General features: G+C 60.5%; 1 protein-coding gene and 1 non-coding gene across 2 annotated transcripts in view; both read left to right on the top strand.

The window, feature by feature from the left end:
- The window catches only part of PER1 (period circadian regulator 1), a 370,577-nt gene that overhangs the window by 10,606 nt on the left and 333,332 nt on the right, over positions 1–26,639 (top strand). The window contains exons 7-22 of the mRNA XM_075071349.1: positions 132–183; positions 908–1,044; positions 1,148–1,226; positions 1,469–1,575; positions 2,313–2,466; positions 2,577–2,685; positions 2,782–2,913; positions 3,327–3,435; positions 3,617–3,773; positions 3,976–4,103; positions 4,582–4,767; positions 10,001–10,201; positions 10,293–10,831; positions 11,745–12,019; positions 12,253–12,403; positions 13,609–13,762. Of these exons, the coding sequence (XP_074927450.1) occupies positions 132–183; positions 908–1,044; positions 1,148–1,226; positions 1,469–1,575; positions 2,313–2,466; positions 2,577–2,685; positions 2,782–2,913; positions 3,327–3,435; positions 3,617–3,773; positions 3,976–4,103; positions 4,582–4,767; positions 10,001–10,201; positions 10,293–10,831; positions 11,745–12,019; positions 12,253–12,403; positions 13,609–13,762 (2,670 nt within the window). The remainder of the gene's footprint in view (positions 1–131; positions 184–907; positions 1,045–1,147; positions 1,227–1,468; positions 1,576–2,312; positions 2,467–2,576; positions 2,686–2,781; positions 2,914–3,326; positions 3,436–3,616; positions 3,774–3,975; positions 4,104–4,581; positions 4,768–10,000; positions 10,202–10,292; positions 10,832–11,744; positions 12,020–12,252; positions 12,404–13,608; positions 13,763–26,639) is intronic.
- TRNAS-UGA (transfer RNA serine (anticodon UGA)) lies at positions 17,131–17,212 on the top strand. The gene has a single exon. It is a non-coding gene; the product is annotated as a tRNA-Ser (tRNA).

The raw sequence follows: 26,639 nt of genomic DNA, 5'->3' as shown, positions 1-26,639 counted from the left end.
GCCGGGGGTTGGTGGTTAGAGCAGAGGAGGCTGGGAGCCAGGACTCCTGGGTTCTTTCCCTGGCTCTGGAAGGGGCACAGAGCCTTCCCAGCCCCCCTGCTAACCCCCTGCCCCTTGGCCTTTGTCCCCAGCTGTGGCCGCTGTGGACTACACCCAAGAGAAATCAGTCTTCTGCCGGATCAGGTGAGTCCCACCTGCAGCAGGCGGGGTACCGTCTCTGAGGGCGTGCAGCGCTGGGGGACCCCTAGGGACTGGGCTGTGTCTGGCATTCAGATCCCACGCGGCAAATCCCAGCCAGCTTCCCTGTGCCGTGCTGGACCCCCTATGGGCTTGTGCCCCACATCCCAGCGTCTCCACTGCCGCCTTCTCGCTCCCGCCGGGCCAGGCTGCGAGACGGGCGATCCTTGAGGCTGCGAGACGGCCCCGGATCCGTCTGCTGGGACCCAAGCTCCCTCTTTGGGGAAACTAAGCTGACCTTGTCTGTGCCCCCTCTTCGCCCTCGCTCACTTCGGCATGGGCAGTGCCGCCGGGAGAGGCAGGGCACCCCGTGTTCACAGCAGCTCCTAGGCAGGGGCTGGGAAGGGGACCCCGTGTTCCCAGCTGTCCCTGGGCAGAGGGGAGAATCGGGGGCTGAGGTGGGGACCCACAACCCGTGTTACTAGCTGTGCCTGAGGTGAGGGATCTGGGGCGGGGAAGGGGACCCCGTGTTCCCGGCGGCGCCTAGGGGAGGTGGGGCGGGGAAGGGGACCCCGTGTTCCTAGCCGGACTGAGGAGGAGGCATCTGGGGCTGGGACGGGCAGCAGGCAGCAGTGCCGGGGGCTGGGGCAGGGGGCTCCTGCGGTTGTCGTTGCTGGTTGGTCCCGGTCTCCTCTGGCCTCTGGTCTTATTGCAGGCGTTTGTTTCTCAGTGGAGGCCGCGGCCGGGAGCTGTGTTACACCCCCTTCCGGCTCACCCCTTACTTGGCCAAGGTGCGCCCCGCGGCCGGCACCGAGGGCCAGCCCTGCTGCCTGCTCATCGCCGAGCGCATCCACTCGGGATACGAAGGTGAGCTGGGGCGGATGGGCCAGGGGAGAGCCCCTCGGCTTCCTCCCTCTGCCTGTGCCCCCCAGCCTGCGTCCTGACCCCCGCCTGCGTCTCGTCCCCCCAGCTCCCCGGATCCCGCCCGATAAACGGATCTTCACCACCAGACACACCCCTAGCTGCTTGTTCCAGGACGTGGACGAGAGGTGAGCAGGTTGGCAGAGCCTGGGATTGAGGGGTTGGGGGAGACCCACTATCTGTCCAGGCTGCCCCCCAGCAGAACAGCGAGGCTTGGAGGGTCCCCGGTGAGCCACCGTCGCCCCCTCCCACCTCCTGTCGCTTTGGGTCAGCCTTGTCTGTAGCTGGGCTGTGGGTCCTGTCGAGGCCAGGACCTTGGTGGGTGGGGGGGCCGCCCAGGGACCCCAGCTCACGGTGTCTGTTTTCCCAGGGCTGCCCCCCTGCTGGGTTACCTGCCCCAGGACCTGATTGGCACGCCCGTCCTCTTCTACCTGCACCCGGAGGACAGGCCGCTCATGCTGGCCATCCACAAAAAAAGTGAGTGTGTGGTGGTGGGGGAATCCTGGGGGTGTCTGAGTGAGGAAGGGGGAATCCCAAGGGTGCCAGGGGGGAAAGAACCAAAGGGTGAGCGTCATATGCGGCTCCCCATTCGGATGCTGACTCTAATCCACTCTCATGCTTCAGGGCTTCAGCCTGGAGCCTGCCGGGGTCAGGAAGGGAGATTGGTCCCCCTGTGCAATTGGCAAAATCTGTTCAGGGAATTTTTTCCACCTTCCTCTGAAACGTCCGAGCTCAGCTCCAGGGTGGGCTGGTGACCTTAGCTGACACACAGAACCTCTCCCTAGCTGTCTGGGTGATGGGGCTGGGTCTCCGTGGGGTCCAGTGCATTGCCAGGTGTGGGGTCAGGGAGGAATTCTGCCCCCATCCCAGCAACATCAGCCCGGCCTTGGGGAGTTTTCACCGACTGGCATCAGCTGGCCTTGTCCAGTCAGTTCCCTGCAGTGGAGAGGCTGCAGGCAGCAGGGGCTGGAAGCCCGGACTCCTGGGTTCTCTCCCTGGCTCTGGGAGGGGAGTAGAGGCTGGTGGGTTAGAGCAGAGGGGCTGGGAGCCAGGACTCCTGGGTTCTCCCCCCGGCTCTGGGAGGGGAGTGGGGGCTGGTGGATTAGAGCAGAGGGGGCTGGGAGCCAGGACTCCTGGGTTCTCCCCCCGGCTCTGGGAGGGGAACGGGGTGTGTGTATCTCAGACTCTGATCCGTATTCCCACCCCCCTCCCAGTTCTCCAGTGCGGCGGGCAGCCCTTCGACCACTCCCCGCTCCGGTTCTGCACCCGCCATGGTGAGTACGTCACCATCGACACCAGCTGGTCCAGCTTCGTCAACCCCTGGAGCCGCAAGATCTCCTTCGTCATGGGGCGCCACAAAGTGCGCACGTGAGTACCGGGCCCCCACCCACCCCTGCCTCTGCAGCTCTCTGGCCGCCTCGCGGTCTTGGGGGGTCCGCCCACCTCGCCCTGACCCTTCTCCCCCCGCCGCCGCACAGGGGTCCCCTCAACGAAGACGTCTTCGCGGCCCCCAAGGCACTGAAGATGCGACCGCTGGAGCCAGACATCCAGGAGCTCTCGGAGCAGATCCACCGGCTGCTGCTTCAGGTGGGTCATGCTCCCTTCTTAGCCCCCCATGTGCCCCCTGCCACCAGATGCCTCCCTCTGAGTGCTAACCCCCCACACCTTCCCTTCCCCCCACAGCCTGTGCACAGCAACGGCTCCGTGGGGCTCTGTAGCATGGCCAGCAACGCCTCCCACGAGCAGTTCCTGAGTGCGGCCTCCTCCAGCGACAGCAATGGCCTCCTCGCCGAGGAGATGCCGGCCCAGCGGCCGGTAAGAGCCCCTACTCTGGGGGGGGGAGTGGGGGCTAGTGGTTAGAGCAGGGGAGGGGACTGGGAGCCAGGACTCCTGGGTTCTCTCCCCGGCTCTGGGAGGGGAGTGGTGCCCAATGGTGAGAGCAGGGGGGGCTGGGAGCCAGGACTCCCGGGTTCTCTCCCCAGCTCTGGGAGGGGAGTGGGGGCTGGTGGGTCAGAGCAGGGGGGGCTGGGAGCCAGGACTCCTGGGTTCTCTCCCTGGCTCTGGGAGGGGAATAGGGGCTAGTGATTAGAGCAGGAGGGGGTTGGGAGCCAGGACTCTTGGATTCTCTCCCCGGCTCTGGGAGGGGAGTGGGGCCTAGTGGTGAGAGCGGGGGTGTGTGGGGAGACTGCTCCCTTTCCCATGGCCCTGACCCCACCTCCTGTCCACAGATGACCTTCCAGCAGTTCTGCAAGGACGTGCAGATGGTGAAGAACCAGGGCCAGCAGATGTTTATCGAGTCCCGCACCAAGCCTCCGGCTGCCAAGCCCCCCACCGCAGGTGAGAGTCCTGGCCCCCCCGTGGCCGGGAGGGGAGGCAGATTGGAGGGGAGGGCGGGTTGCCAGCTTGGGTACCAGCCCCTCTTCGGTCACCCATAGTTGCTGGGGAGACACAGGCAGGGCCCCTGTGTGAGGCGGATCGAGGGCAGCTCCAGCTGATCTGGGTCCCCTCCTCGTTCCAGGCCTGGAGACGTCCCAGCACGGCGACAGGCCAGGCAGGGAGGCCCCGTGTGAGGCTCAGCGGGGCCCGGGCCAAGTGGTCTCTTCCGAGGAGTCCAGCAGGAAGGAGCCCTCCAGTTACTCCTACCAGCAGATCAACTGCCTGGATGGGATCATCAGGTGAGCAGGGGCTGGGGACCCCAGGTCAGAGCCATTCCCCACACTGGGAGTTCACCCGGCGCTGAGATGCAGCCACCTCTGGGGCGGGGCGGCTGGTTATCCAGGGACCCCTCGCCCGGCGCTGAGATGCAGCCACCTCTGGGGTGGGGCGCCTGGCTATATAAGGATCCCTCGCTAACCCTGGGACCTGTGGTTTTTTAAGGTATCTGGAAAGCTGCAACATCCCCAGCCGGGTGAAGCGGAAGTGCGGCTCCTCCTCGTACACTGGCTCCTCCAACTCCGACGACGACAAACAGCGGGCAGGCCGGGAGGCGGCTGGCTCGGCAAAAGGTAGCATCCCGCCTGCCCCGTTCTCCCCCACCCCTCCCTGGTCCACCTGTTGCCCTCTCCCCCTCTCTGGATATTACCCAGTTGCTGCTGACGGGGATTGCTGGAGGCAGGTCCCAATGCGGCCCGGGGGCAGCTGCTGCTAACGGCCTGCGATCCATCCGCCCGGCTGGAGGAGCCGGGTGAAATTCGGCCAGCGGGAGCCACGTTTCGGGGCCGTTGACGTCCCGCCCTTCAACCGCCTCGAAACGCTTCCCTCCCGTCCGTGTGTTAACATCTGCCGGCTCCCGACACCAAAACTCCCTTGAAATCGAAACGATTTCGGGACACGTTTGGGGTTGCAGCCACGTTTTCCCTGCGGGAAAACGGCCCAGGAAGGTTGTTTATCCCCCCGTCTGTCCTCCTCGCCCCCCATGCCGCCCCAGGGACCGCGGCACGCCCCCCCCCCACCTCATTAACCCCTCGTTCTCTCTTTGAACAGATGCGGCGGAGGAAATGCTGCCCAGCCGGTCCAGGAGGGAGGAGGAGGAACCCGCCGCGGCGGTGGGACCCGCGCTGGCCCCGCTGGCTTTGCCCAGCAAAGCCGAAAGCGTGGTGTCCCTCACCAGTCAGTGTAGCTTCAGCAGTACCATCGTCCACGTGGGAGATAAGAAAGCCCCGGAATCGGGTACGGGAGGGGAAGCGCCGCTGGGCTGGGGGGCCGGCCCGGGGCCGCTTCGACCCCGGGTCAGCTCTGGGCAGCAGTTATGCCCGTAGCAGTGATTTTTGAAGAAGAATAAGTCCTGCCCCCTATATGCCATGGGGTGATTGATGGGGAGCTTCCCTTTCCCCCCCACCCCCACCCATACGGGCAGGTGTGTGCCGGGTAAGGGTGTGTGCCTAGGGGCCTGGCTGCGCCCAGCCATGCGGGTCGAATTGATGCTAAGACAAGCCAGCGGGTGGCCACCCGAAAGCCTGGTCCGGTGCATGACAGCAGTTGAGGGCAGAGCTTGTGGGAGGGAGTAGGGGAGCCCTGCATTGGGGTGCTGGCCCGGGGCCGACGGGGGAGTCTGTGTTGGAGCCAGTCCACCCCCCAGGTAGCCTGTGGAAGGGTTCCCCCGCAGCCCCTGCTTACAGGCTGGACCTAGGAGTCAAGGGCCCGGTGACTGCTAACCGCAGCTCCCATCTGCTCTCACAGTACAGCCTGCAACGTTTCGACCGGCCTGTCTACACCCTGACCCTGCGCCTCCCCACGTGGCCGGGATATCCCCTGGATCCTCCCCGATCAATGAGCGCCACGCGAGCCCGGGCCAGGCTCCCTTCGAGGAGGGAAGCGTGGGCGGCCGCTCTGGATGCCCCCGGCGGGCCCGGCACACTGACGACATGGAACGCCAACACAACGCCCAGCGGCACCTGAGTCCGCACGGCGGTGACTATCCCTGCGCAGCGACCACAGCAGCAGAAACGGGAACGGCAAGGACTCGGCCCTGATGGAACCAACCGAGAGCAGCAAGAAGGTAGAAGGGGGACGGACCCCAGGCGTCCGGACCCCGGGGACGTGAGCGCGCCAAGGTCGGCGGCGAACCCCGACGTCCGGCGTGGGGGGGGAACCGAGCCGGAGCGGCAGAACCCTTGGCGTCCCCAGGGGTGAGGCCCCTCTGGTCGCCCTCGGGGCACCCCCGTCCTGCCCCCGGCCCATTCCAGCCGGAGAGGGTCCCGGTTCTGAACAGCCCCAGCTCTCATCCCCGCGCACCAACTCCCAGAGTCCCATCCCCCAGCAAGCTCCAATCGTCCTATCAAGGCCTGCTGACCACTCAGCTCCGAGCAGAAAACCCCTCACCAGCGGCTGCAGGTAGCGGCACAAGCGGATGGGGGCCGGGGTGGTGGTGCAACGTCAAGTCCTAGGCGATCCTTCCCCCCCCCCGCCCCTTACACACCATGTTGTGCATAGCCATGCTGCAGAACATCAGTTCCTCTCACCTGCTGAGAAGCCACTTGCAGAATACAAAGTAGGATGTAAATAGGGATGGGACCAGTGGTTAGAAGCAGGGCCTGGGAAGCCTGGGACTCCTGGTTCTTTCCCTGCCGGGAGGAAAGGGGTCTGGTGAGTTACCGAAGACGGGGGGGTTTGGAGCCAGACTCCTGGTTCTCATCCCAGCTCTGGGAGGGGAAGTGGCTGTGGGTTATGAGCAGGGAGGCTGCAGCCAGACTCCTGGTTCTCTTCCTGTGTCTGTCATTAGACTCACAACATGACCTTTGGCAACTCCCCCCTTCCTGCGACTGGTGGCCCGGCGGCAGAGGTTGGTGGGGGGGGCTCGGCCTGTGGCACCGCTGGCTCACCCCAGCCTCCCCCTCCGCCCCCTCACCTGTAAAAAGCAGCGCAGCAAGTCTGACGCGGAGTGAAGACCCAATAAGGAGCTGATGAAGGCGCTGAAAGGAGATGAAGATCCGCTGGCCCTCTGGAAAACGCGGCAAAGGCCAAGTCGGGCACCTGGCCAACCATGCAGTACAGCCGTCACTGCGATCAAAGCAGTGTGCATAGTAGGTGGGCCGCTGGCTGGCGGGTGGGGTTGCGCTGGCCCGGCTGTGGGGCCGGTGTGGCGGCGGGTGCTGTGGGCCGGATTGAACCTGGCAGGGCAAACGCTTGTAACCAGCTGGGGGGCGCTGGGCTGGCGGGAGTCACCGGCGAGATCACAGACGGACCTACCGCCCACTCACCGCTGTGTAACCTGTTCATTTTATTTCGTGCGAGTGCGCACGGCAGGGCTGTGCCCGGCCCTGTTGTGGGGCAGGGGGTGCCCGCATCTTCACCAGTGCTGAGGGTCCTCATGCTCCCCACCGCCCCCACAGCCAGCCACGACTACTACCAGCAGTGGGCCATCGACAGAGCCCATCCCGCTACCTGACGGCCACAATACAACGCCGAGCTGAGGGAAAGACCTCCGAGTACAACCCCTGAAAGAACCACATGAGTGCCCCCACCCGCCCTCGCTGGAGCTGCTTCGCCCAAGGGATCCCGGCGCGGAAGCTCCTCCCGCTCCCCTGGTCCCAACTGCCCCTGTCCCCTCCCGCAGACATGTTCGCCTAGCACGTCTCCTTCGTTTCCACGGGCCAAAATCCTCTACATCTCGACCAGCGCCTCGCCTGCACTGCAAGAGGACGTCTTCAAGGGGCCACCTTCGTCACGAGTTCCTGGCCCCACAAGATCGTCAGCATCTTCACGGCTCCACAGCCCCCTACCACACTTCCCTCCTGGAGCGCCTGCAACCCGGCCAGTGAGTGCCCTGGGCAGAGGCCGGGGGTTGGTGTTTAATTGAGCAAGAGGAGGCTGGGAGCCAGGACTCCTGGTTCTTTCCCCTGCTCTGGAGGGCACAAGAGCCTTCCAGCCCCTCCTGCTAAAACCAACTGCCCCTTCCTTTGTCCCCACTGTGGCCTGCTGTGGAACTAACACCCAAGAGAAATCAGTCTTTCCTGCCGGATCAGGTGAGTCCACCTCAGCTAGGCGGGTACACGTCTCGAGGGCGAGCGCTGGGGACCCCAGGAACTGGGCTGTTCTTGACATTGCAATGCCTATCAGCAGGCAAAATCCCAGCCAGCTTCCCTGTGCCGTGCGACCCCCATGGGCTTTGTGCCCGCCACATCTGCCACGTCTCCACTGCGCCTTCTCGCATCAACAAGGCCGGCCAGCTGCGAGAACGGGCGATCCTTGAGGCGAGAACGGGACCACCGGATCCGTCTGCACCCAAATGCTTCCCCCTTGGGGAAAACATAGCTGACTTGAGTCTGTGCCCCCTCTTCGCCCTACGCGTCACTTCGGCATGGGCAGTGCCGCCGGAGAGGCAGGGCACACCGTGTTCACAGCACTCCTAGGCAGGGCTGGGAAGTGGGACCCCGTGTTCCCAGCTGTCACCTGGCAGAGGAGAACGGTGGGCTGAGGGGGACCCACACCCGTGTTACTAGCTGTGCTGAGGGTGAGTGGATCGGGCGGGGAAGGGACCCCGTGTTCCCGGCGCGCCTAGGGAGGTGGGCGGGGAAAGGGACCCGTTTACCATACCGGACTGAGGAGAGGATAGCATTCTGGGGCGGGAACACGGGCAGCAGGCAGCAGTGCCGGGGGCTGGGCAGGGGCTCCTGCGAGTTTGTCTGTTGCTGGTTGGTCCCGGTCTCCTCGGCCTCTGGTCTTATTGCAGGTCGATTTGTTTCTCAATGGGAATGGCCTGCGGCCGGAAAGTAGTGTTACACCCCTCCGGCTACCCCTATATTGGCCAAGGGCGCTCCCGCGGCCGGCACCGAGGGCCAGCCTCTTGCTGCTGCTCTATCGCGCGAGACGCATTCCACTCGGGATACGAGGTGAGCTGGTCGGATGGGCAGGGAGAGCCCCTCGGCTTCCTCCTCTGCCTGTGCCCCCAGCCTGCGTCCTGACCCCAGCCTGCGTCTCGTCCCCCCAGCTCCACCGGATACCGCCGATAAACGGATTCTCACCACCAACCACCCCTAGCTGCTTGTTCCAGGACGTGGACGAGAGGTGAGTCAGGTTGCAGAGCCTGGGATTGAGGGGTTGGGGAGACACCACTATCTTCCCAGGCTCCCCCAGCAGAACAGCGAGGCTTGAGGGTCCCCGGTGACCAACCGTCGCCCCCTCACCACCTCCTGTCGCTTTGGGGTCGCCTTGTTCTGTAGCTGGGCTGTGGTCCCTGTCAGAGGCCTAGACCTTTGGTGGTGTGGGGGGCCGCCAGGGACCCCACTCACCGGTGTCTGAATGTTTTCCCAGGGCTGCCCCACTGCTGGGTTATCCTGCCCCAGGACTATGATTGGCACGCCCGTTCCTCTTCTACCTGCACACCGGAGGGACAGGCCGCTCATGCTGGCCATCCACAAAAAAAGGACGTGTGGGTGTGTGGGGGAATCCTGGGTGTGCTGAGTAGGAAGGGAATTCCCAAGAGGTGCCAGGGGGGAAAGAAACCAAAGGGTGAAGCGTCATATCGGCTCCCTCGCGATGCTGACTCTAATCCCTCCTCATGCTTCAGGGCTTCAGCCTGGAGGCACTAGCCGGGTCGGAAGGAGATTGTGTCCCCCTGTGCAATTGGCAAATCTGTTCAGGGAATATTTTCCACCTTCCTCTGAAACGTCCGATGCTCAGCTCCAGGGTGGCTTGGTGACCTTAGCTGACACACAGAACCTCTACCCCTAGCTTGTCTGGGTGATGGGGGCGAGGTCTCCGTGGGTCCATGACCATTGCCAGTGTGGGGTCAGGAGGATCTGCCCCCATCCAGCAACATTCGCCCGGCCTGTTGGGGAGTTTTTCAACCGACTGCACATCAGCTGGCGCTTGTCCAGTCAAGTTCCCTGCATGGAGAGCTGCAGGACAGCAGGAGCTGGAAGCCGGATCGCTGGTTCGCTCCCTGGCTCTTGGTAGGTGAAGTAGAGGCTGGTGGGTAGAGCAGAGAGGGCTGGGAGCCAGGACTCCTGGTCCCCCCGGCTTCTGGGGGGAGTGGGGGCTGTTGGATTAGAGAGAGGGAGGCTGGGAGGCAGGACTCCTGGGTCTCCCCCCGGCTCTGGGTAGGGGAACGGGGTGTGTGTTATACTCAGACTCTGATCCGTATTCCCACCCCCCTCAGTTCTCCAGTCGCGGCAGCCCTTCGACACTCCCTGGCTCTGGGAGGGGAGGGGAGGGGGGGGCTGGTGGTTTAAAGCAGGGGGGCTGGGAGCTAGGACTCCTGGGTTCTCTCCCTTGCTCCGGGAGGGGAGGGGAGGGGAGAGGTGTGGGGTTGGTGGTTAGAGGGGGGCTGGGAGCCAGGACTCCTGGGTTCCATCCCCAGCTCTGCCGCTCGCTCACTGCGTGACGTCTCTCTCCCTGCACACGGCTCCGTGCAGCGGCCCCCCCCAGCTGACCCCGCCTCCCCCGCTTGGTCTCTCCCCAGACACGGCGATGCTGGAGGAGGGCCCCGCGCCCCCCGACCGGGAACAGTACCGCCGCGTGGGGCTCACCAAGGAGGTGCTGTCCGTGCACACCCAGCAGGAGGAACAGGCTTTTCTGACCCGCTTCCAGGAGCTCAGCCGCCTCCACGTCTTCGACGCGCCGGCCGGGCGCAGCCGGCAGGAGGGGCCGGGTGCCGAGCCAGGTGGGGTCTTCGTCCGTGGCCGGGGGGGTGGGGTTCGTGCCTGGCCCCTGTCCCCTCTTTGCTAACCCGCTGCCTTGTCTTGTCCTGGCAGGGCACCGTGGCCCGCGGCGGGGCGCCGGCCGGCGCGGCAAATCCAAGGCCAAGCGTGTCAAGCAGCACCAGGCATCTGACAGCACCGGCTCCCCGCCTCCCCCCGGCCCCTGGCCCCCCTCAGCCACCTCCCTGCCCTTCCCCACCGTGCTGCCCGTCTTCTCGTCCAGCCAGCCCCCCGCCGAACCCGCCTCCCACTTCCCCGCCCCCCTGGTGGCCCCCATGGTGGCCCTGATGCTCCCCAACTACGTACTGCCCCCGCCGTACTTCCCAGCCCCCTTCGGGGAGCCCTTTGGCCCCTGCCTGCCCGCCCCCCCCGAGGCCTCGCGCTCCACCACGCCCGAGCGGCCCGACTCGCCCCCCTTCAACTCCCGCTGCAGCTCCCCGCTCCAGCTCAACCTCCTGCAAATGGAGGAGGCCCCCAAGGCGGCCGAGCGGCAGGAGGCGCCTGGTGGTCAGGCTGGCGGGACGCCGGGCGCTGGCGAGCTCGGCCCCCAGAAAGAAACCGGCCTGGTAAGGAGCCGTCCACTGGGGAGGGGAGTGGGGGCTGGTGGTTAGAGGAGCAGGGGGGTTGGGAGCTAGGACTCCTGGGTTCTATCCCCAGCTCTGGGAGGAGCCGAGCTGGGCCCTCACTCTCCCTCTGCCCCTCCAGGGGAGGATAAGGATCTGGACGGCTCCTTCTCCCTGCGGGGGCTCCTGGGCTCGGTGGACCTAGCCCGCTATTACCGCTACCAGGGTTCCCTCACCACCCCCAACTGTGATGAAGTCGTGGTCTGGACTGTCTTCCCCGACCCCATCCTGGTGCCTCCTGGCGTGGTGAGTGCAAGTGTGCGTGGAGGGTGGAGGGAAGGGACTCCTGGGTTCTCTCCTCAACTGTGGGAGGGGAGTGGGTTCTGGTGAGTGAGAAAAGCAGGGGCTGGGAGTCAGGGCTCTTGAGTCCTCTTTCCAGCTCCCCTTCCCTCTGCTGTTCAAACCCCCACACTCTCTGCTCCAAAGTGATCCCCATCCCAACCTTCTCAGTTCTCTCCATTGATGGGGTGTCCTCCTCGCCACTCAATAGGGCATCCCAAGTTTGCCTCCTACCTCATTTTGTCCCTCCCCCACTAATCAGACTCCTTCCCCACAGGTGGCTGCGTTCTCCTCCATCCTCAACTCCACAGACTCACATGCTGGGCCCCGGCTGCAGAACAACTATCGGCCTCTGCAAAGCCTTGGGGATCGCCAAGTGCAGGCCTCCGCATCCCTCCGAGTCGCCCCCAGCTCCTCTTCCGCCCTGCGGCCTGCAGCCTTGATCCTTCTACTCATCAGTATCGCAGCAATCACCTGGCACCTATAAGGGGACAGAACCAGACACCGAGAGGCTAGACTTCGGCAGGGGAAGTGCTGGGAGCCAGGACTCCTGGGTTCTCTCCCCGGCTCTGGGAGGGCAATGGGGGCTGGTGTGTTCGAGCAGGGGGGGTCCTGGGAGCCAGGACTTCTGGATTCTGTTTCTGCCTCTGGTGCTGATTTGCCCCCTTCTCTCCTGCCTGGCGCAGCCAGCAGCAAAAGCAGCCACACCAGCAAATATTTCGGCAGCATCGACTCGTCGGAGGCGGAGCGGGCGAGGCAGCCACCGGGCAGGGTGGGGGCCGGCGAGCAGTTCATCAAGTATGTGCTACAGGACCCCCTCTGGCTGCTCATGGCCAACACTGACGAGAAGGTCATGATGACCTACCAGCTGCCTGACCGGTGAGGCGGGGGGGCAGATCTAGGGGGGCAGAGGCGGTCCTGGGGGGGGAGAGGGGAAGGTGATAGGGGAAGAGGCGGGGCTGGCGATTAGAGGGAGGGGGAGGTGGTCGGGTCAGAGCGAGGTGGGGAGCTGACCGGGGCATGGGGGAGGGTGACAGACAGGGAAGTGCTGCAAGTGGGGGGCAGAGCCGGATTCCCCCCCCACCCCTTTGACTCCGCTCTGTGCCCCCCAGCCCCGCGGCCGCTGTGCTGCAGGCCGACCGGGAGAAGCTGCGGGAGATGCAGAAGCAGCAGCCGCGCTTCACGGAGGAACAGAAGAAGGAGCTGGCCGAGGTGCACCCTTGGGTGAAGAAGGGGCTGCTGCCCAAGGCCATCAACGTCATGGTGAGCAGGGGCCGGACCCACCCAGCTCCCTGGGCACTGGCTAGGGGGGTTGTGATGGATTCGGTCACAGAGACCCCCCCCCTTGGGACTGTCACCTGATGTGCTGGAATTACCTCTGAGCCCGTTTTCCCTGCCAGCCTGGGTCTCCAGAACCCTGCCCTGCTGAGCCAAACACGCCAGCCTGCTGCAGCCCAGACCCACGTCTGATCCATGCCCCCGAAGCTGCAGACTTAACTGAAAACAGCTCAGCAAGTGCTCCTGTCTCCAGCCCCCAATGGGATCCAAACCCCAAACAAACCCGTTTTACGCTGGCTGCAGGGTAAACTCATAAACTGCCCAGCCGCTGAGAGAGATGCACAGCTGTTTGCTCCCCCATTAATCACTTAGCTTGGGTCAATTAATAAGCAAAAGTGATTTTATTAACTATAAAAAAGGAGGATTTAAGAGGTTCCAAGTAATAACACGCGGAACAAAGCAAGTTACCAAGGAAAATAAAACAAAACGCGCGAGTCTAAGCCTCATCCATTAAGAAACTGAATACAGGTAAATCTCACCCTCAGAGATGTTTCATTAAGCTCCTGTCACAGACGAGTCTCCTTCCTAGTCTGGGGCCAATCCTGTCCCCTGGTACAGCCCATGTTAGTTCCAGCTCAGGTAGTAACTCGGGGATTTCTCCCGACTGGCAGCCCCCTTTGCCCCCCCCCCCCCCCCTTTTATATCTTTGGCCCAAGGTGGGAATCCTTTGTCCCTCTGGGTCCCCACCCTTCTCAGTGGAAAAGCACCAGGTTTAAAATGGATTCTGGTATCAGGTGATGTAGTCAGATGGCTTGTGAGACTGGCCCACAGGCACCCAGGGAAGTTTGCGAGTAAACAGCCATTTACAACCAATTGTTCTAGTCCACGGGAGCCATCCAGCTTCCAACCCACCATTAATGACCCACACTTTGCATAATTACAGTAGGTCCTCAGAATTAACGTCGTATTCCTAGTTTCAGATACGAGACGGATACATTCATACAAATAGGGTGACCACACTCAGTAGATCATAAGCTTTGTAATGATATCTTACAGGAAACCTTTTGCATGAAGCATATTCCAGTTACGTTGTAGTTACGTTCACAAGCGTATTTCCATAAAACGTTACGGGGAACAACATCACAGGGGTGCCCCAGGTGCACTGACACCCTCCCTGCTCTCTCCCCCAGGCCTGTGTGGACTGCGGCAGTAACCCGGCCTCCCCCCTGGTGCCCCTCTACGACACGGAGCCGCACGCCATGGAGCTGAGCGCCACGCTGGAGCCCATGGAGGAGGGCAGCGGCGCCCCCCCCTGCCTGGACATGGCCATGGAGGAGGAGGAGGCAGGCGCCAAGAACGCTGGCTGAGGCCCCGGCCCGCCTCGCCGCACACTGCCAGGCAGCGCCGGCTGCCCCTCGGAGCCAGGCACCCGCATGGGATGGACCAGAAGTGCCGGCCCGGCCTTTGCCCCGGGACTCAGCCAGGTCGAGCGCAGAGCCGAGCCAGGCCCCGCTCCGGACCTTACCCTGCCCGCGGGCGCCCCCGGAGGCCAGAGCCCTGTGCAGGGTGGAGTATTTATTTTTGAAAGGTGTTTTTTGTATGAAAAGGCGGGACAATAAACCGCAGCTGCAGCTGTTCCCCGCGGGCGGCGACGTCCTAGTGAGATCCGCCGCCTCCTCTGTGCGCCGCCTCCCCCGGTCCCAGGGAGTGGCGTGGCCCACAGGCTTCGCCGACCCCCTGATGCACCTCCCTCACTTATTGTCCACCTGGTGCCAGTCTCTGCTCTAACCAGTAGACCCCACTCCCCTCCCAGAATCAGGGAGAGGACCCAGGAGTCCTGGCTCCCAGCCCCCCCTGCTCTAACCCATCAGCCCCCACTCCCCTCCTGAGTCCACGTTCCTTCTGCCACAGTGGGAACTGTCTGCTCCAGCTGCCCGTGTCCACCAGCCTGGACTGGCGCCTGCCTCGGCCTTGTGTCCCAGCCTCCAGCTGGGGGGTGCCATGTTCCCCAGGGCCTTCCCCCCCTGCCCATCTGCCCAGACCTGAGTGCCATCTCCTTCCCAGGGTGAGCCCTTGGCTCCACCGTGCTTGCCCTGTGGTGGGGGTGGAGGAGCTGTGCCCACTGCCCAGCGCCTGCCCCACTAACCTGATGTTTCTGAGCCACGCGCTCCCCTGCCCTGTGGGGGGGCGGCACCCACAACCATGGCTGGTTTTCATCCTTGCCCGGGAGGTTAGTGACCCCCTCGATGTACGTCCCCCGGGCCAGGCTGCAGCCCAATCTGAATGGGAATCGCAGCGTGGGAGCGGGGCAGCTCTCGCTCTGTGGGGTCCTGCGGCTGCGTGGGCTGGCAGAGGCCCCGGACACCCTGGCAGAGGGGTCACCCAGGAGCCCTGTGGGTGGTTAAAGGGGGAAGACGCTAGGAGCCCACGTAGGGGAAGGGACAGTTTGAGACGGGAGCAGGGAGAGCTCGTCAATCCGGCCAAGCTCTAACCAGATCCATGGGATGTTGGCGCTGGCCTGACTCCGCAAGGAAATACAGTGCGAGTTTTTCACTGCCAGCCGACTTAACCCTGGGCCCTGTGTCGGCCCCCTTCTCCAAACCGTGACCCTAGCGGAGGCAGGAGAGGAGACTGGCTCGCGGGTGGAGGGACTTGTGGGTGTGCCAGTGTATGGAGGTGGGGGCCAGGAGACGGCGCATCCTATTTACGAACGCCCCTTGCAAAATGGGGGGGTGGGAGAGAACAACATCCTGGTAATGGCCCCCGGGGGCTGAGTGAAAGTAACCCCTGCTGCCTGTGTCTGCCGGGAGCGTGAGGCTGTTCCTCAGGGAGCAGGTAGCTTTCCCCCCAGCTGTGGCTGCCGAGCGCTTGACCCCATCGCTGTGAGAAAGGGGGGGCTGCCCCTTGTGCCCAACGCTGCCTGAGTTTGCCGAGAGCCTGAGCCTGTTGCTGCAAGAAGGGAGAGCTGCCCCTGTGGGACAAACAGTGCCTGAGTTTGCCGAGAGCCTGGCCCTGTTGCTGCGAGAAGGGGGAGCTGCCCCCCATGGGATCATCGCTACCTGTGTCTGTCACGAGCCTGAGCCCCTGATGACATCATTCCGGTCAGGGCTGAAGCCCGGTTTTCGCGTCGCTGTTTCACCGCCGCTCATTGTAGTAGCTGGGAGTTTGAGAGAGGCTGGGGTCCTGATGATCAGCTGGTGTTTGGTTACTTTCCCCAGGGCACACTCCCTTCCTGCTACTGGTGCCCTGGGGGGTGGGCAGGGCTTCCCTCCCCCCCCATCCCTGGGGGCATCTCCCCACAGGCGCACCCCAGGTCACTGTCTGCTTCATCCTTCCCTATATGATTGCACCAAGCCTTGCGGGGCCGCCAGGCACAGGGGGCTGGTTTTCTGGCAGAAACGCCCCACCCCTGGCTCTAGGGGCTTTGAATCCAGGTTGAGGGCTCTTACCCCCCCTCTGCCTTGTATGGGGCGGGCTCTGGCCTGAACCCCACAGGTGGGGTGCTGGGGCTGATGTCTGCTCTCCCCTTTGCCCTGATGGGGCTGGGATGGGTGACCCCCAATGCGGACTGGCCTTCAGGCCTGCTGAACCCCCCCCCAATTCCAGCTGGTGCTATGGGCCTCACCCGCTCCCCCTCCTTTGGCATCTGGGGCCCCACCGTCTTACCTTGCCAGCCCCTCACTTCCTCTAGGGCAACCCCAGTAATCTGGGATCCTATCCTCAGGGCCCGGGCAACCGGGGCTTTGTGGGTCAAGCCTGGGAGTGGGATTGGAAGAGGCAGTGGGGCCCAGGCCTGGCGTAACCCCCCCCCACCCACACCCACTCTGTCCTTTGGCTGAGTTCACCTTTCCCGTCGGGTGCTCTGGTTCGGGGCACAGTGGAGCTAGCGCGTATTTGCCACCCCAGGGCCACCTCCTCGAGGTCGCCGCAGCCAGGAGGAAGTCACCTCATCACAGCTAACGGGTAGCCGTACTATGGGAGTGGGGAAACTGAGTCACAGAAACTGCACTGGGGTGGGAGCAGAGCGGTTACCCCGCAGGTGGCCCGGCAGGGCAGTTAGCAGCCCATGGCTGCACGGGGAGCCCACGATGTGCCCCGGGTACATCTGGACGGGGATGGCAGGTAGATGTGGGAGGAGAATGGGAGCAGCGGCTAGATGTGGAAGGGGGCACACAGGCCCCATAGATTTGGTCCCTTGGCCAGTCCATTTCTAGGCCATCTCCGTAGCATGGCTGGGCCGCGTGAGCCCGTACCTGGCCTACCTCCTGCCTCTTCAGTCAGGCCCGTTTTCCTTCGCTGTATTTCCTCCCCCTATTCACACTGGGGCACCCATCTGCTCTAGCCCCCAGCTCCGATGCCGCAGGCATATTCAGGGCCCACGAGTCTCCCTCTTCCCCCAAAGTTGGGCCAGTAAAAGATACTTCCCCTTCGCCGCCTCCCTCCAATCGACCCTGCAACCAGCGCGTTCCTCTGGCGTTGGCATCGAAACCCAAACCCCAAAGCCAGGGCTGTGGGCTCGCCCGCCGGCCGCTCGGCGTCCGTTCGCGAGCCGTTCGCCGCTGGGTTTCTTCAGCTCCGGCCTTAGGGTAGCTGAGCCCGTGTTTTACCCTGGGTGAGAGCAGGAGGGGGTTGTAGTTTGCAGTCTGAGGTTGGTCTCACGCTGGTAGCTGGGTAACAACCCCCGTGAGCTGCAGGATGATCTCAGGCACCCAGCTGCGATGGCCGAGTGGTTAAGGTGTTGGACTTGAAATCCAATAGGGTTTCCCTGCACAGGTTCAAATCCTGCTCGCAGCAATAAGCTGCTTTTGCTCGGAGAGGTGACGCCCAGAGATCTCACTGGCTCAGGGCATTTTCAGGGGTGAAATGCCAGGTAGGGGCCTGTGGGTTGGCCAGGTGGTTGGCACTGCTGGGTCCAGGAAAAGCAAATTCTGGGGTTGTGGGGAATGACCCCCAAATTCCTCTGATCCCCCATATGCTCGGAGACAGGGCCTGGGTGGTCAGCATTCAGGAGTCACGCTCTGACCCAGAGCTCCTTCCCCCCAACAAACCCGTCATCGACTCTCCAGCCAAAACCCCACCACTTGGGCTGGCCCCAGCTCCGGAGGGACCCTGCCCCCAGGGCCGATCCGGGGATGTGAGCCCGGTGCCGGAGCCCCGATCCCCACGGAGCGGCCTCCCCGGCCAGATGCCGGCAGGAGAAGCCAGGCTGGGTCTGCAGCCGGTGGCTGGAACTGGCCCTTGCGGGACCAAGCCACTGCCATCCAACCCTGAGCAAGACACTACCCCCCAACAGCACAGAGAGCCAGAGGGGCTCTGAGCCCCGCACAGCCTGCCCCCTGCCAGGATGCCAGGACCTAGGGGGGCTGATCTCCATGTGAATCTGGAGTCACCCTGCTGGCATCAGTGGGGCCTTATTTTCTTCTCAGTCACTCCAGTGGCATCAGAGGCACCGGTTCCCCTCTTGCTCACTCTGGTGTGAATCCAGAGTCACTCCACTGGAATCAGAGGGGGCGATTCTCCATTCACTCAATCTGGTGTGACTCCAGAGTCACTCCAGTGGAGTCAGAGGTGCCGATTCCCCGCGCGCTCATTCCAGTGTGACTCCAGGGTCATTCCAGTGGAATCAGAGTTGCCGATTCCCCACTCACTCACCCCGATGTGAATCAGGCGTCAGTGGCATCACACCGGGGGGCTCGGAGACCCCTCGCACGGAGAAGCCTGGCAGACGCCTGTCCTTCCTGGTGCCACCCTGCGCCATCTGCACCCAGCTTGTGCCTGCCGGCTTCTGGGCCCACCCAGGCTCTCCGGGGCATCACACAGCACGTCCAGTCGCGCCTCTGTGGTCCTCAGCTCCCGTGCGATCAACGTGCGCGTCCCATCCCCCCGGTCTTGTCCTGGCATCCGATCAACCCTTAGCTTGAGTGGTCTAGGTCACCGTGTGGCGCACACAGTCACGGGTGCATGCAGGCCCCGGAGCCCCAGGAGTGGTTTAGTTCACGGCATGGCAGGCGATTGCTGGGACTTATCGCTAACAGCGGTGGGTAACGGCGCATGCTCCAGGCTCAGCACTAGGGGGGCCACTGGATAGGGCAGGGGCAGGAGGGCTTCTGCAGCCCCCCAATAACCCCCCAAAGCAGGGGGGTCAAGGGCTTTGCCTGCTGAGGACACCAGAGACTAATTGTCACTTGGCTTGCCCCGTTTCCAAGTGCCCCCTGGCCCTGAGCCAGAAGCCCCTCCCCAGAAGTGCCAGTCTGAGATGCTGCCCCCGCCCCTCCCCGTGTCCCCATCCTACAGGCGCGGGAGGTGTGTGTGGGGGGCACCTGGAGGAATGGATTTGGTAGGGGGGTGGATTCTCAATGGAGAGACCAGGGAGACCTTTTTCGCACCGCCGGGAGTGGCTTAGCCTGTGGGACTCACCGTCACTGGAAGTCGCTGGCACGGATAACGGGACTCTGGGGAGTGAGCCCAATGGAGGAGGCTAACGAGGCTGGCATGGGGGGAGGGGGAGAGAACAGGGGTCACTAGTATGGGGGGAGAGCTGTGGGGCACACAGCATTCCTAGCACGGAGGAGGAATGGGGGGGCACAGAGCCCTTGGCAAGGTGGGAAATGGGGGGGGACACATGGTCCCTGGCATGGGGGATGAGAGGCTCGGAGGGAGACACGCATAGACCCTGGGGGGCAGAATGGAGGGCACACAGAGACCCTGGTTTGGGGGGTTCCCTGCTGCAGGGGGAGGAGGACATGGGCGGCACACAGACAGAGCCCATGCCAGGGGAGGGTGGGGGAGGGGCAGGAGCCCCTGAAGTAGAGGGAGACAGGGGGTGGCACACAGGGAGTGGGTGGGGGACAGAGGGGAGCATGAGCTCAGCCCACACAAGCTGCCTCTCATTGTCATACTATCCCCCCTTACCACTAGGGGGCGCTACTCTGAAAGGGGACAGAGCTGGGTATGGGGGGGGCGCGTGCGTGGATAGAGAGATAGAGGAGGTGTATGGGGATAGATAGATAGATAGATGGAGGGGTGTATGGGGATAGATAGAGGGGGTGGATGGGGATACATAGATAGATAGATAGATAGATGGGTGGATGGGGCTAGATAGATAGAGCGAGTGGATGGGGATAGATAGATAGATGGAGGGGGTATATGGGGCTAGATAGATGGAGGAGGTGTCTGGGGATAGATAGAGCGAGTGGATGGGGATAGATAGATAGATAGATAGAGGAGGTGTCTGGGGATAGATAGAGCGAGTGGATGGGGATAGATAGATGGAAGGGTGAATGGGGATAGATAGATAGATAGAGGAGGTGTCGGGAGAGATAGAGTGGGTGGATGGGGATAGATAGATTAGATAGAGGGGTGGATGGGGATGGATAGATAGATGGATGAGGATAGATAGATAGACAGAGGAAGTGTCTGGGGACAGATAGAGCAGGTGGATGGGGATAGATAGATTGATTAGATAGAGAGGGTGGATGGGGATGGATAGATAGATAGATAGACGGGTGGATGGGGATAGATAGATAGAGCGAGTGGATGGGGATAGATAGATAGAGGAGGTGTCTGGAGATAGATAGATAGAGGGGGTGGATGGGGCTAGATAGAGGAGGTGTCTGGAGATAGAGCGAGTGGATGGGGATAGATAGAGGAGGTGTCTGGAGATAGATAGATAGAGCGGGTGGATGGGGATAGATAGATTAGATGGATGGGGATGGATAGATGGATGAGGATAGATAGATAGATAGATAGAGGAGGTGTCTGGGGACAGATAGAGCGGGTGGATGGGGATAGATAGATAGATTGGATGGGGATGGATAGATGGATGGGGATGGATAGATAGAGGAGGTGTCTAGGGATAGATAGATCGATAAAGGGGGTAGATGGGGATAGATAGATTATATAGAGAAGTATATATGGGGATAGATGGAGGGATCCTCACATGTGGGGTTGTGGGGAGAAATGCACTGAGGAGAAGAACGTTGGGGGCTGGGCACAAATCCCTGTTAGACTTTGATCTCCCCCCACCCCGTCATTGTTCTGGTTCTGACCCACTTCCCCCCATGACAGAGGCCAGGGACCCCCGATGGCATGTGCAGGTCTTGCTTCCGCCCCGCCACAAAGGGGCTTAGCTGCAGCGAGCAGCCAAGGGTGGCAGGTTGAGGGGCGGCGGGGGATTAGTGCTGCCTCCTGGCTCTTTAATCCCCCCCTCTAATCTCTCCCCCCCACCCGAGCATGTGGGGCAGAGGGGCCTTTAATAGGTTTGCCCACCGACGCTTTAATTAAACTACCCGGCGAAGCACAACTGGACAGGCCGGAGACAAGGGGGAGGGTTTGCGGGGGCTGGATCCCTGGGAGCTGATGGGGCCAAGCCCCTGGAACTCGGGGAAGCTGAGGCCCGATTGAGTTCCCAGTGAGCGCACGTCGCACAAGCTCTCGGCCCGCGGCCCCGGGCTGAAATGGGTGGGCCGGACTCAGGCGAACGGTTCTGGCTTATGACTAACGACGCTAGAATTAACTGGCTGCTGCCACCTGACTGCCAGGACGATAATAATTCAATGACCTTTAACAGTCGGGATAATTGCAATGCGAAGAGCAACGGAGTTGAAGTCATTGTGTGAAATTTTCGTTTGTTCTGACTTCGCTTGTGATTTTTATGTAGCTGGTGGTAAAACTGGGCAAATCTCTAGCTGAGATGAAGGACCCCCTGGAAGGCCTCTGCATACTCCCAAGGGTACAAACACCCTGGCTGAGACCCACTGGGCTAAAACATCTGCTAGACAGTCTCCAGGCTGCTGAGCGATGGACTGGCCACCAGCCCGTGGGCCGCTTTGTTCCTGTGTAAAAGTGGCACCCCCCTGTGTAAAACTGGCACCGTCTTTCCAAAGACCTGGCTGGTTTCGACCACCAGCCGGTGTGTTGGCCCCGTCTTTCTTTGCTGGGGCAGAGAGACCATTAGGAGCCCAGAATTTCCTCCCTACGCCGGTCCTTCTACACAGGTAGCCTTGTGATATTGACGTGTTATATGGATCTATGGGGCACACACAGGTAACCCTGTGATATTGACGTGTATCATAAAGATCCATGGGGCGCACACATAACCCTGTGATATTGACGTGTATCATACCGATCCATGGGGCACACACAGGTAACCCTGTGATATTGACGTGTATCATACCGATCCATGGGGCGCACACATAACCCTGTGATATTGACGTGTATCATACCGATCCATGGGGCACACACAGGTAACCCTGTGATATTGACGTGTATCATACCGATCCATGGGGCACACACAAGTAACCCTGTGATATTGACGTGTATCATACCGATCCATGGGGCACACACACGTAACCCTGTGATATTGACGTGTATCATACAGATCCATGGGGCACACACAAGTAACCTTGTGATATTGACGTGTATCATACAGATCCATGGGGCACACACAGGTAACCCTGTGATATTGACGTGTATCATACTGATCTATGAGGCACACACACGTAACCCTGTGATATTGACGTGTATCATACCGATCCATGGGGCACACACACGTAACCCTGTGATATTGACGTGTATCATACAGATCCATGGGGCACACACAGGTAACCCTGTGATATTGACGTGTATCATACTGATCTATGAGGCACACACACGTAACCCTGTGATATTGACGTGTATCATACCGATCCATGGGGCACACACACGTAACCCTGTGATATTGACGTGTATCATACAGATCCATGGGGCACACACAGGTAACCCTGTGATATTGACGTGTATCATACTGATCTATGAGGCACACACACGTAACCCTGTGATATTGACGTGTATCATACCGATCCATGGGGCACACACACGTAACCCTGTGATATTGACGTGTATCATACCGATCCATGGGGCACACACAAGTAACCTTGTGATATTGACGTGTATCATACAGATCCATGGGGCACACACAGGTAACCCTGTGATATTGACGTGTATCATACTGATCTATGAGGCACACACACGTAACCCTGTGATATTGACGTGTATCATACCGATCCATGGGGCACACACACGTAACCCTGTGATATTGACGTGTATCATACCGATCCATGGGGCACACACACGTAACCCTGTGATATTGACGTGTATCATACCGATCCATGGGGCACACACACGTAACCCTGTGATATTGACGTGTATCATACCGATCCATGGGGCACACACAAGTAACCTTGTGATATTGACGTGTATCATACAGATCCATGGGGCACACACAGGTAACCCTGTGATATTGACGTGTATCATACTGATCTATGAGGCACACACACGTAACCCTGTGATATTGACGTGTATCATACCGATCCATGGGGCACACACACGTAACCCTGTGATATTGACGTGTATCATACCGATCCATGGGGCACACACACGTAACCCTGTGATATTGACGTGTATCATACCGATCCATGGGGCACACACACGTAACCCTGTGATATTGACGTGTATCATACCGATCCATGGGGCACACACACGTAACCCTGTGATATTGACGTGTATCATACCGATCCATGGGGCACACACACGTAACCCTGTGATATTGATGTGTATCATACCGATCTATGAGGCACACACACGTAACCCTGTGATATTGACGTGTATCATACCGATCCATGGGGCACACACAAGTAACCTTGTGATATTGACGTGTATCATACAGATCCATGGGGCACACACAAGTAACCTTGTGATATTGACGTGTATCATACAGATCCATGGGGCACACACAAGTAACCCTGTGATAGTGACATGTATCATACAGATCCATGGGCGCACACATGTAACCCTGTGATATTGACATGTATCATACTGATCTATGAGGCACACACATGTAACCCTGTGATATTGATGGGAATCATACCGATCCATGGGGCGCACACAGGTAACCCTGGGTGGCTGGGACTGGGGGCTGAGGCTGGATCTCTTGGGAAAGTTTGCACCTCCCCTCCCCCCACCGGCCTGGCCCCTTTTCCCCCCAGGTGTCAGTGGGAAGGGGGTGAGAAAGGGCCGGCAGATCAAAGGGGTCTTTGCAATTCGCAGGCGGCTGGAGGGAGGGGACACGTGCTGCTCATTAACACCTCCATGATTATGGGCTGGGGGGGTTGCTGGGAACCGCCCCCCCCGCTTTGCCAGGAATCCCTGTGTGTGGCTGGAAGGGGGGGAGCCTGGTGACCCCCTATCTGTGCACCCTAGGAAGATGGAGATCAGGGGTCCCCCAGCTCAGGGGAGACTTGGGAGCCCTCTACCACCCTGAAAGGAGGCTGCGTCCCCCCCCAAAGGGGTGGCCTCCTCCCCCACAATACCACGGCCATCTGTGATCCCTATGCGGCTCCCTGGCCCGGAGGTGGGGAGGAGGTTAACACCCCTGTACAGGACATCCCCAGAGGCTGCCTGTCCCCCCCACACACACACTAAGCTGAGAGGATCAACGAGAGAGCTCCCCCAAATCAGTGATCTTGGGTCCTGTCATGGGGAGGGGGAGCGCAGCACCCAGGGGGCTGCTGGCAGGATGAACCGGGGTGACGGTGTCTGGGGCGATCGGGGGGAGCGGGGACGGGCTGGGGGCAGAGGAATTACATTAGCAACAGCGGGTCCCACATGAACAGGGTGTCGGGGGAGGGGGGAAATTCGAGGGGGGTCTTGTGTCATCAATCAATATTTGCTCCCCTTTACCCCATGCTGGGCTTGAGAAGAAGTGGGGGGCTGGCGTTGGGGTGAAACAACCAGGTGCAAAGATCAGAGGCCAGTCATGTCCAGCGCTGCACAGACCCCAACCGAGATCAGGGTCCCTGTTATCTATCTATCCTCAGACACCCCCTCCATCTAGCTATCTATCTATCCTCAGATACCCCCTCTATCTATTTATCCCCATCCACCCCTCTATCTATCTATCCCCAGACACCCCCTCTACCTGTCTATCTATTTATCTATCTGTCCCCAGACACTTCCTCTATCTATCTATCCCCATTCACCCCCTATCTATCTCCAGACACCCCCTCCTTCTATCTATCTATCCCCCAACACCCCCTATATCTATCTATCTATCCCCATCCACCCCCTCTATCTATCTATCTATCTATCTATTCATTCCCAGATACCCCCTCTATCTATCTATCTATCAATCCATCCCCAGACACCCCCCTATCTATCTATCTGTCCCCAGATACCCCCTCTATCTATCTATCTATCCCCAGACACTCCCTCTATCTATCTATCCCCATCCACCCACTCTATCTATCTATTCCCAGATACCCCCTCTATCTATCTATCCCCAGACACCCCCCTATCTATCTGTCCCCAGATACCCCCTCTATCTATCTATCCCCAGACACCCCCTATCTATCTATCCCCATCCACCCCCTCTATCTATCTATCTCTCTATCAATCCCCAGACACCCCCTCTATCTATCTATCTACCTCCATCCACCCCCTCTATCTATCTATCTATCCCCATCTACCCCCTCTTATCTATCTATCTATCCCCATCCACCCCCTCTATCTGTCTATCAATCCCCAGACACCCCCTCTATCTATCTATCAATCTATCCCCATCCACCCCCTCTATCTGTCTATCAATCCCCAGACACCCCCTCTATCTATCTATCTATCCATCCTCATCCACCCCCTCTATCTATCTATCAGAGAGAGATTGTTGTGTCTGGGGGTGTCGCTCCCCATAGCTGAGTTTGGGGGTCTCTCCCTCCTCCGGTCTGTATCAGGGGCATCTCTCCACCAGAAGCTGAGTTTTGGGCTCTCCCTCCCCATATCTGTACTTGGGGGTGTCCTCCCCATACCTGAGTTTTGGGGGTCTCTCTCCTCCCCATGTCTGTACGGAGGTGTCTCTCCCCCCTAATTGAGTTTTGGGGTCCTCCCTCTCCCTTGTCTGATCTGGAGGGTCCCCCCCATACACTGAGTTTTGGGGGTCTCTCCCCTCCCATGTCTGTATCTGGAGGTGTCTTCCCCCATATTTGAGTTTGGGGGTCTCTCCTCTCCCTTGCTGTATCTGGAGGTGTCCTCCCCCAATACCTGAGTTTTGGGGGTCTCTCCCCTCCCATGTCTGTATCTGGGAAGGGTGTCTTCCCCCCAATGAGTTTGGGGGGTCTCTCACTCCCACATATCTGTAACTGGGGTTCTTTCCCCTGGAGCCTGAGGTGGGGATCTCTCCCCCACATTCTGTAATCTGGGGTGTCTCGCCCCCATATTTGAGTTTTGGGGGGTCTCTCCCCTCCCCATGTCTGTACCTGGAGGTGGGCTTCCATAACTGAGCAATGGACGGCCTTTGAGCCAAGCGGAGATGAGCCAGGGTTTCGCTGAAATCAAGGGGGTGTCAGCAAGGGGAAGGGGTAAGGTGGATGTCCCCCAATGTCGCACCAAAGCCTGCCAGAATTCACCCTGGTACCTCCGTATTGAGTTAGCCTCAGCATGAATACTAGCGATCCAGCAATCGTGCGCCACCCAGGCCTGAAGGAGGAAGATGCCTCGCCCTGTCTATCTGTTCTCCTGTTTGGACACATCCTGGTGGACAAATGTCTGGTGTGTGTGGTGTGCGTGCGCCTAATGACATACACTAACCAAAAGGGGGGAGATATTATCCCCATTGCTTTAAGTTTGGCAACCATTCCCACCGGTCCGTATCCGAGACCTCTTTCCATGTAGACGGCTTGGCGTCCAACACAGCAGCTTGCAACGGTTTAATGAAACTGATTTTCAAAGATCCCACCCCTAATTGAAGGATGGCAGAAAGGCTTCGCAGGAAGGTCTTAGCAAACATAGTTTAGAAGACGAGAGTTACAAAAGAGGATTTGATCAGTCTGTAAGTGGAATCACACAGAATATCAGGGTTGGAAGGGACCTCCAGTCCGAAACAACCCCCCACTGCTCAAGCAGGACCAAATCCCAAACTAAATCATCCCAGCCAGGGCTTTGTCAAGCCTGACCTTAAAAACCTCTAAGGAAGGAGATTCCCACCCACCTCCTATGGGAACAATTCCATCCTCACCACCCTCCCCAGGGAAAATAGTTTTTCCTAATATCCCAACCTAGACCCCCCCCACTACGCAACTTGAAGACCATTGCTCTGTCTGGGTCATTGCCACCACTGAGAACAGCAATGCTCCCATCCCTCTTTCGCAACGCCCCTTCAGGTAGCTGAAAGCAGCTATCAAATCCCCCCGCC

Source organism: Chelonoidis abingdonii, chromosome 11 (assembly GCF_003597395.2).
Source record: "Chelonoidis abingdonii isolate Lonesome George chromosome 11, CheloAbing_2.0, whole genome shotgun sequence".
Classification (NCBI taxonomy): Eukaryota; Metazoa; Chordata; order Testudines; family Testudinidae; genus Chelonoidis; species Chelonoidis abingdonii.
The sequence above is the reverse complement of the archived record's forward strand: the minus strand, read 5'-3'. Positions and strand labels throughout refer to the sequence as shown.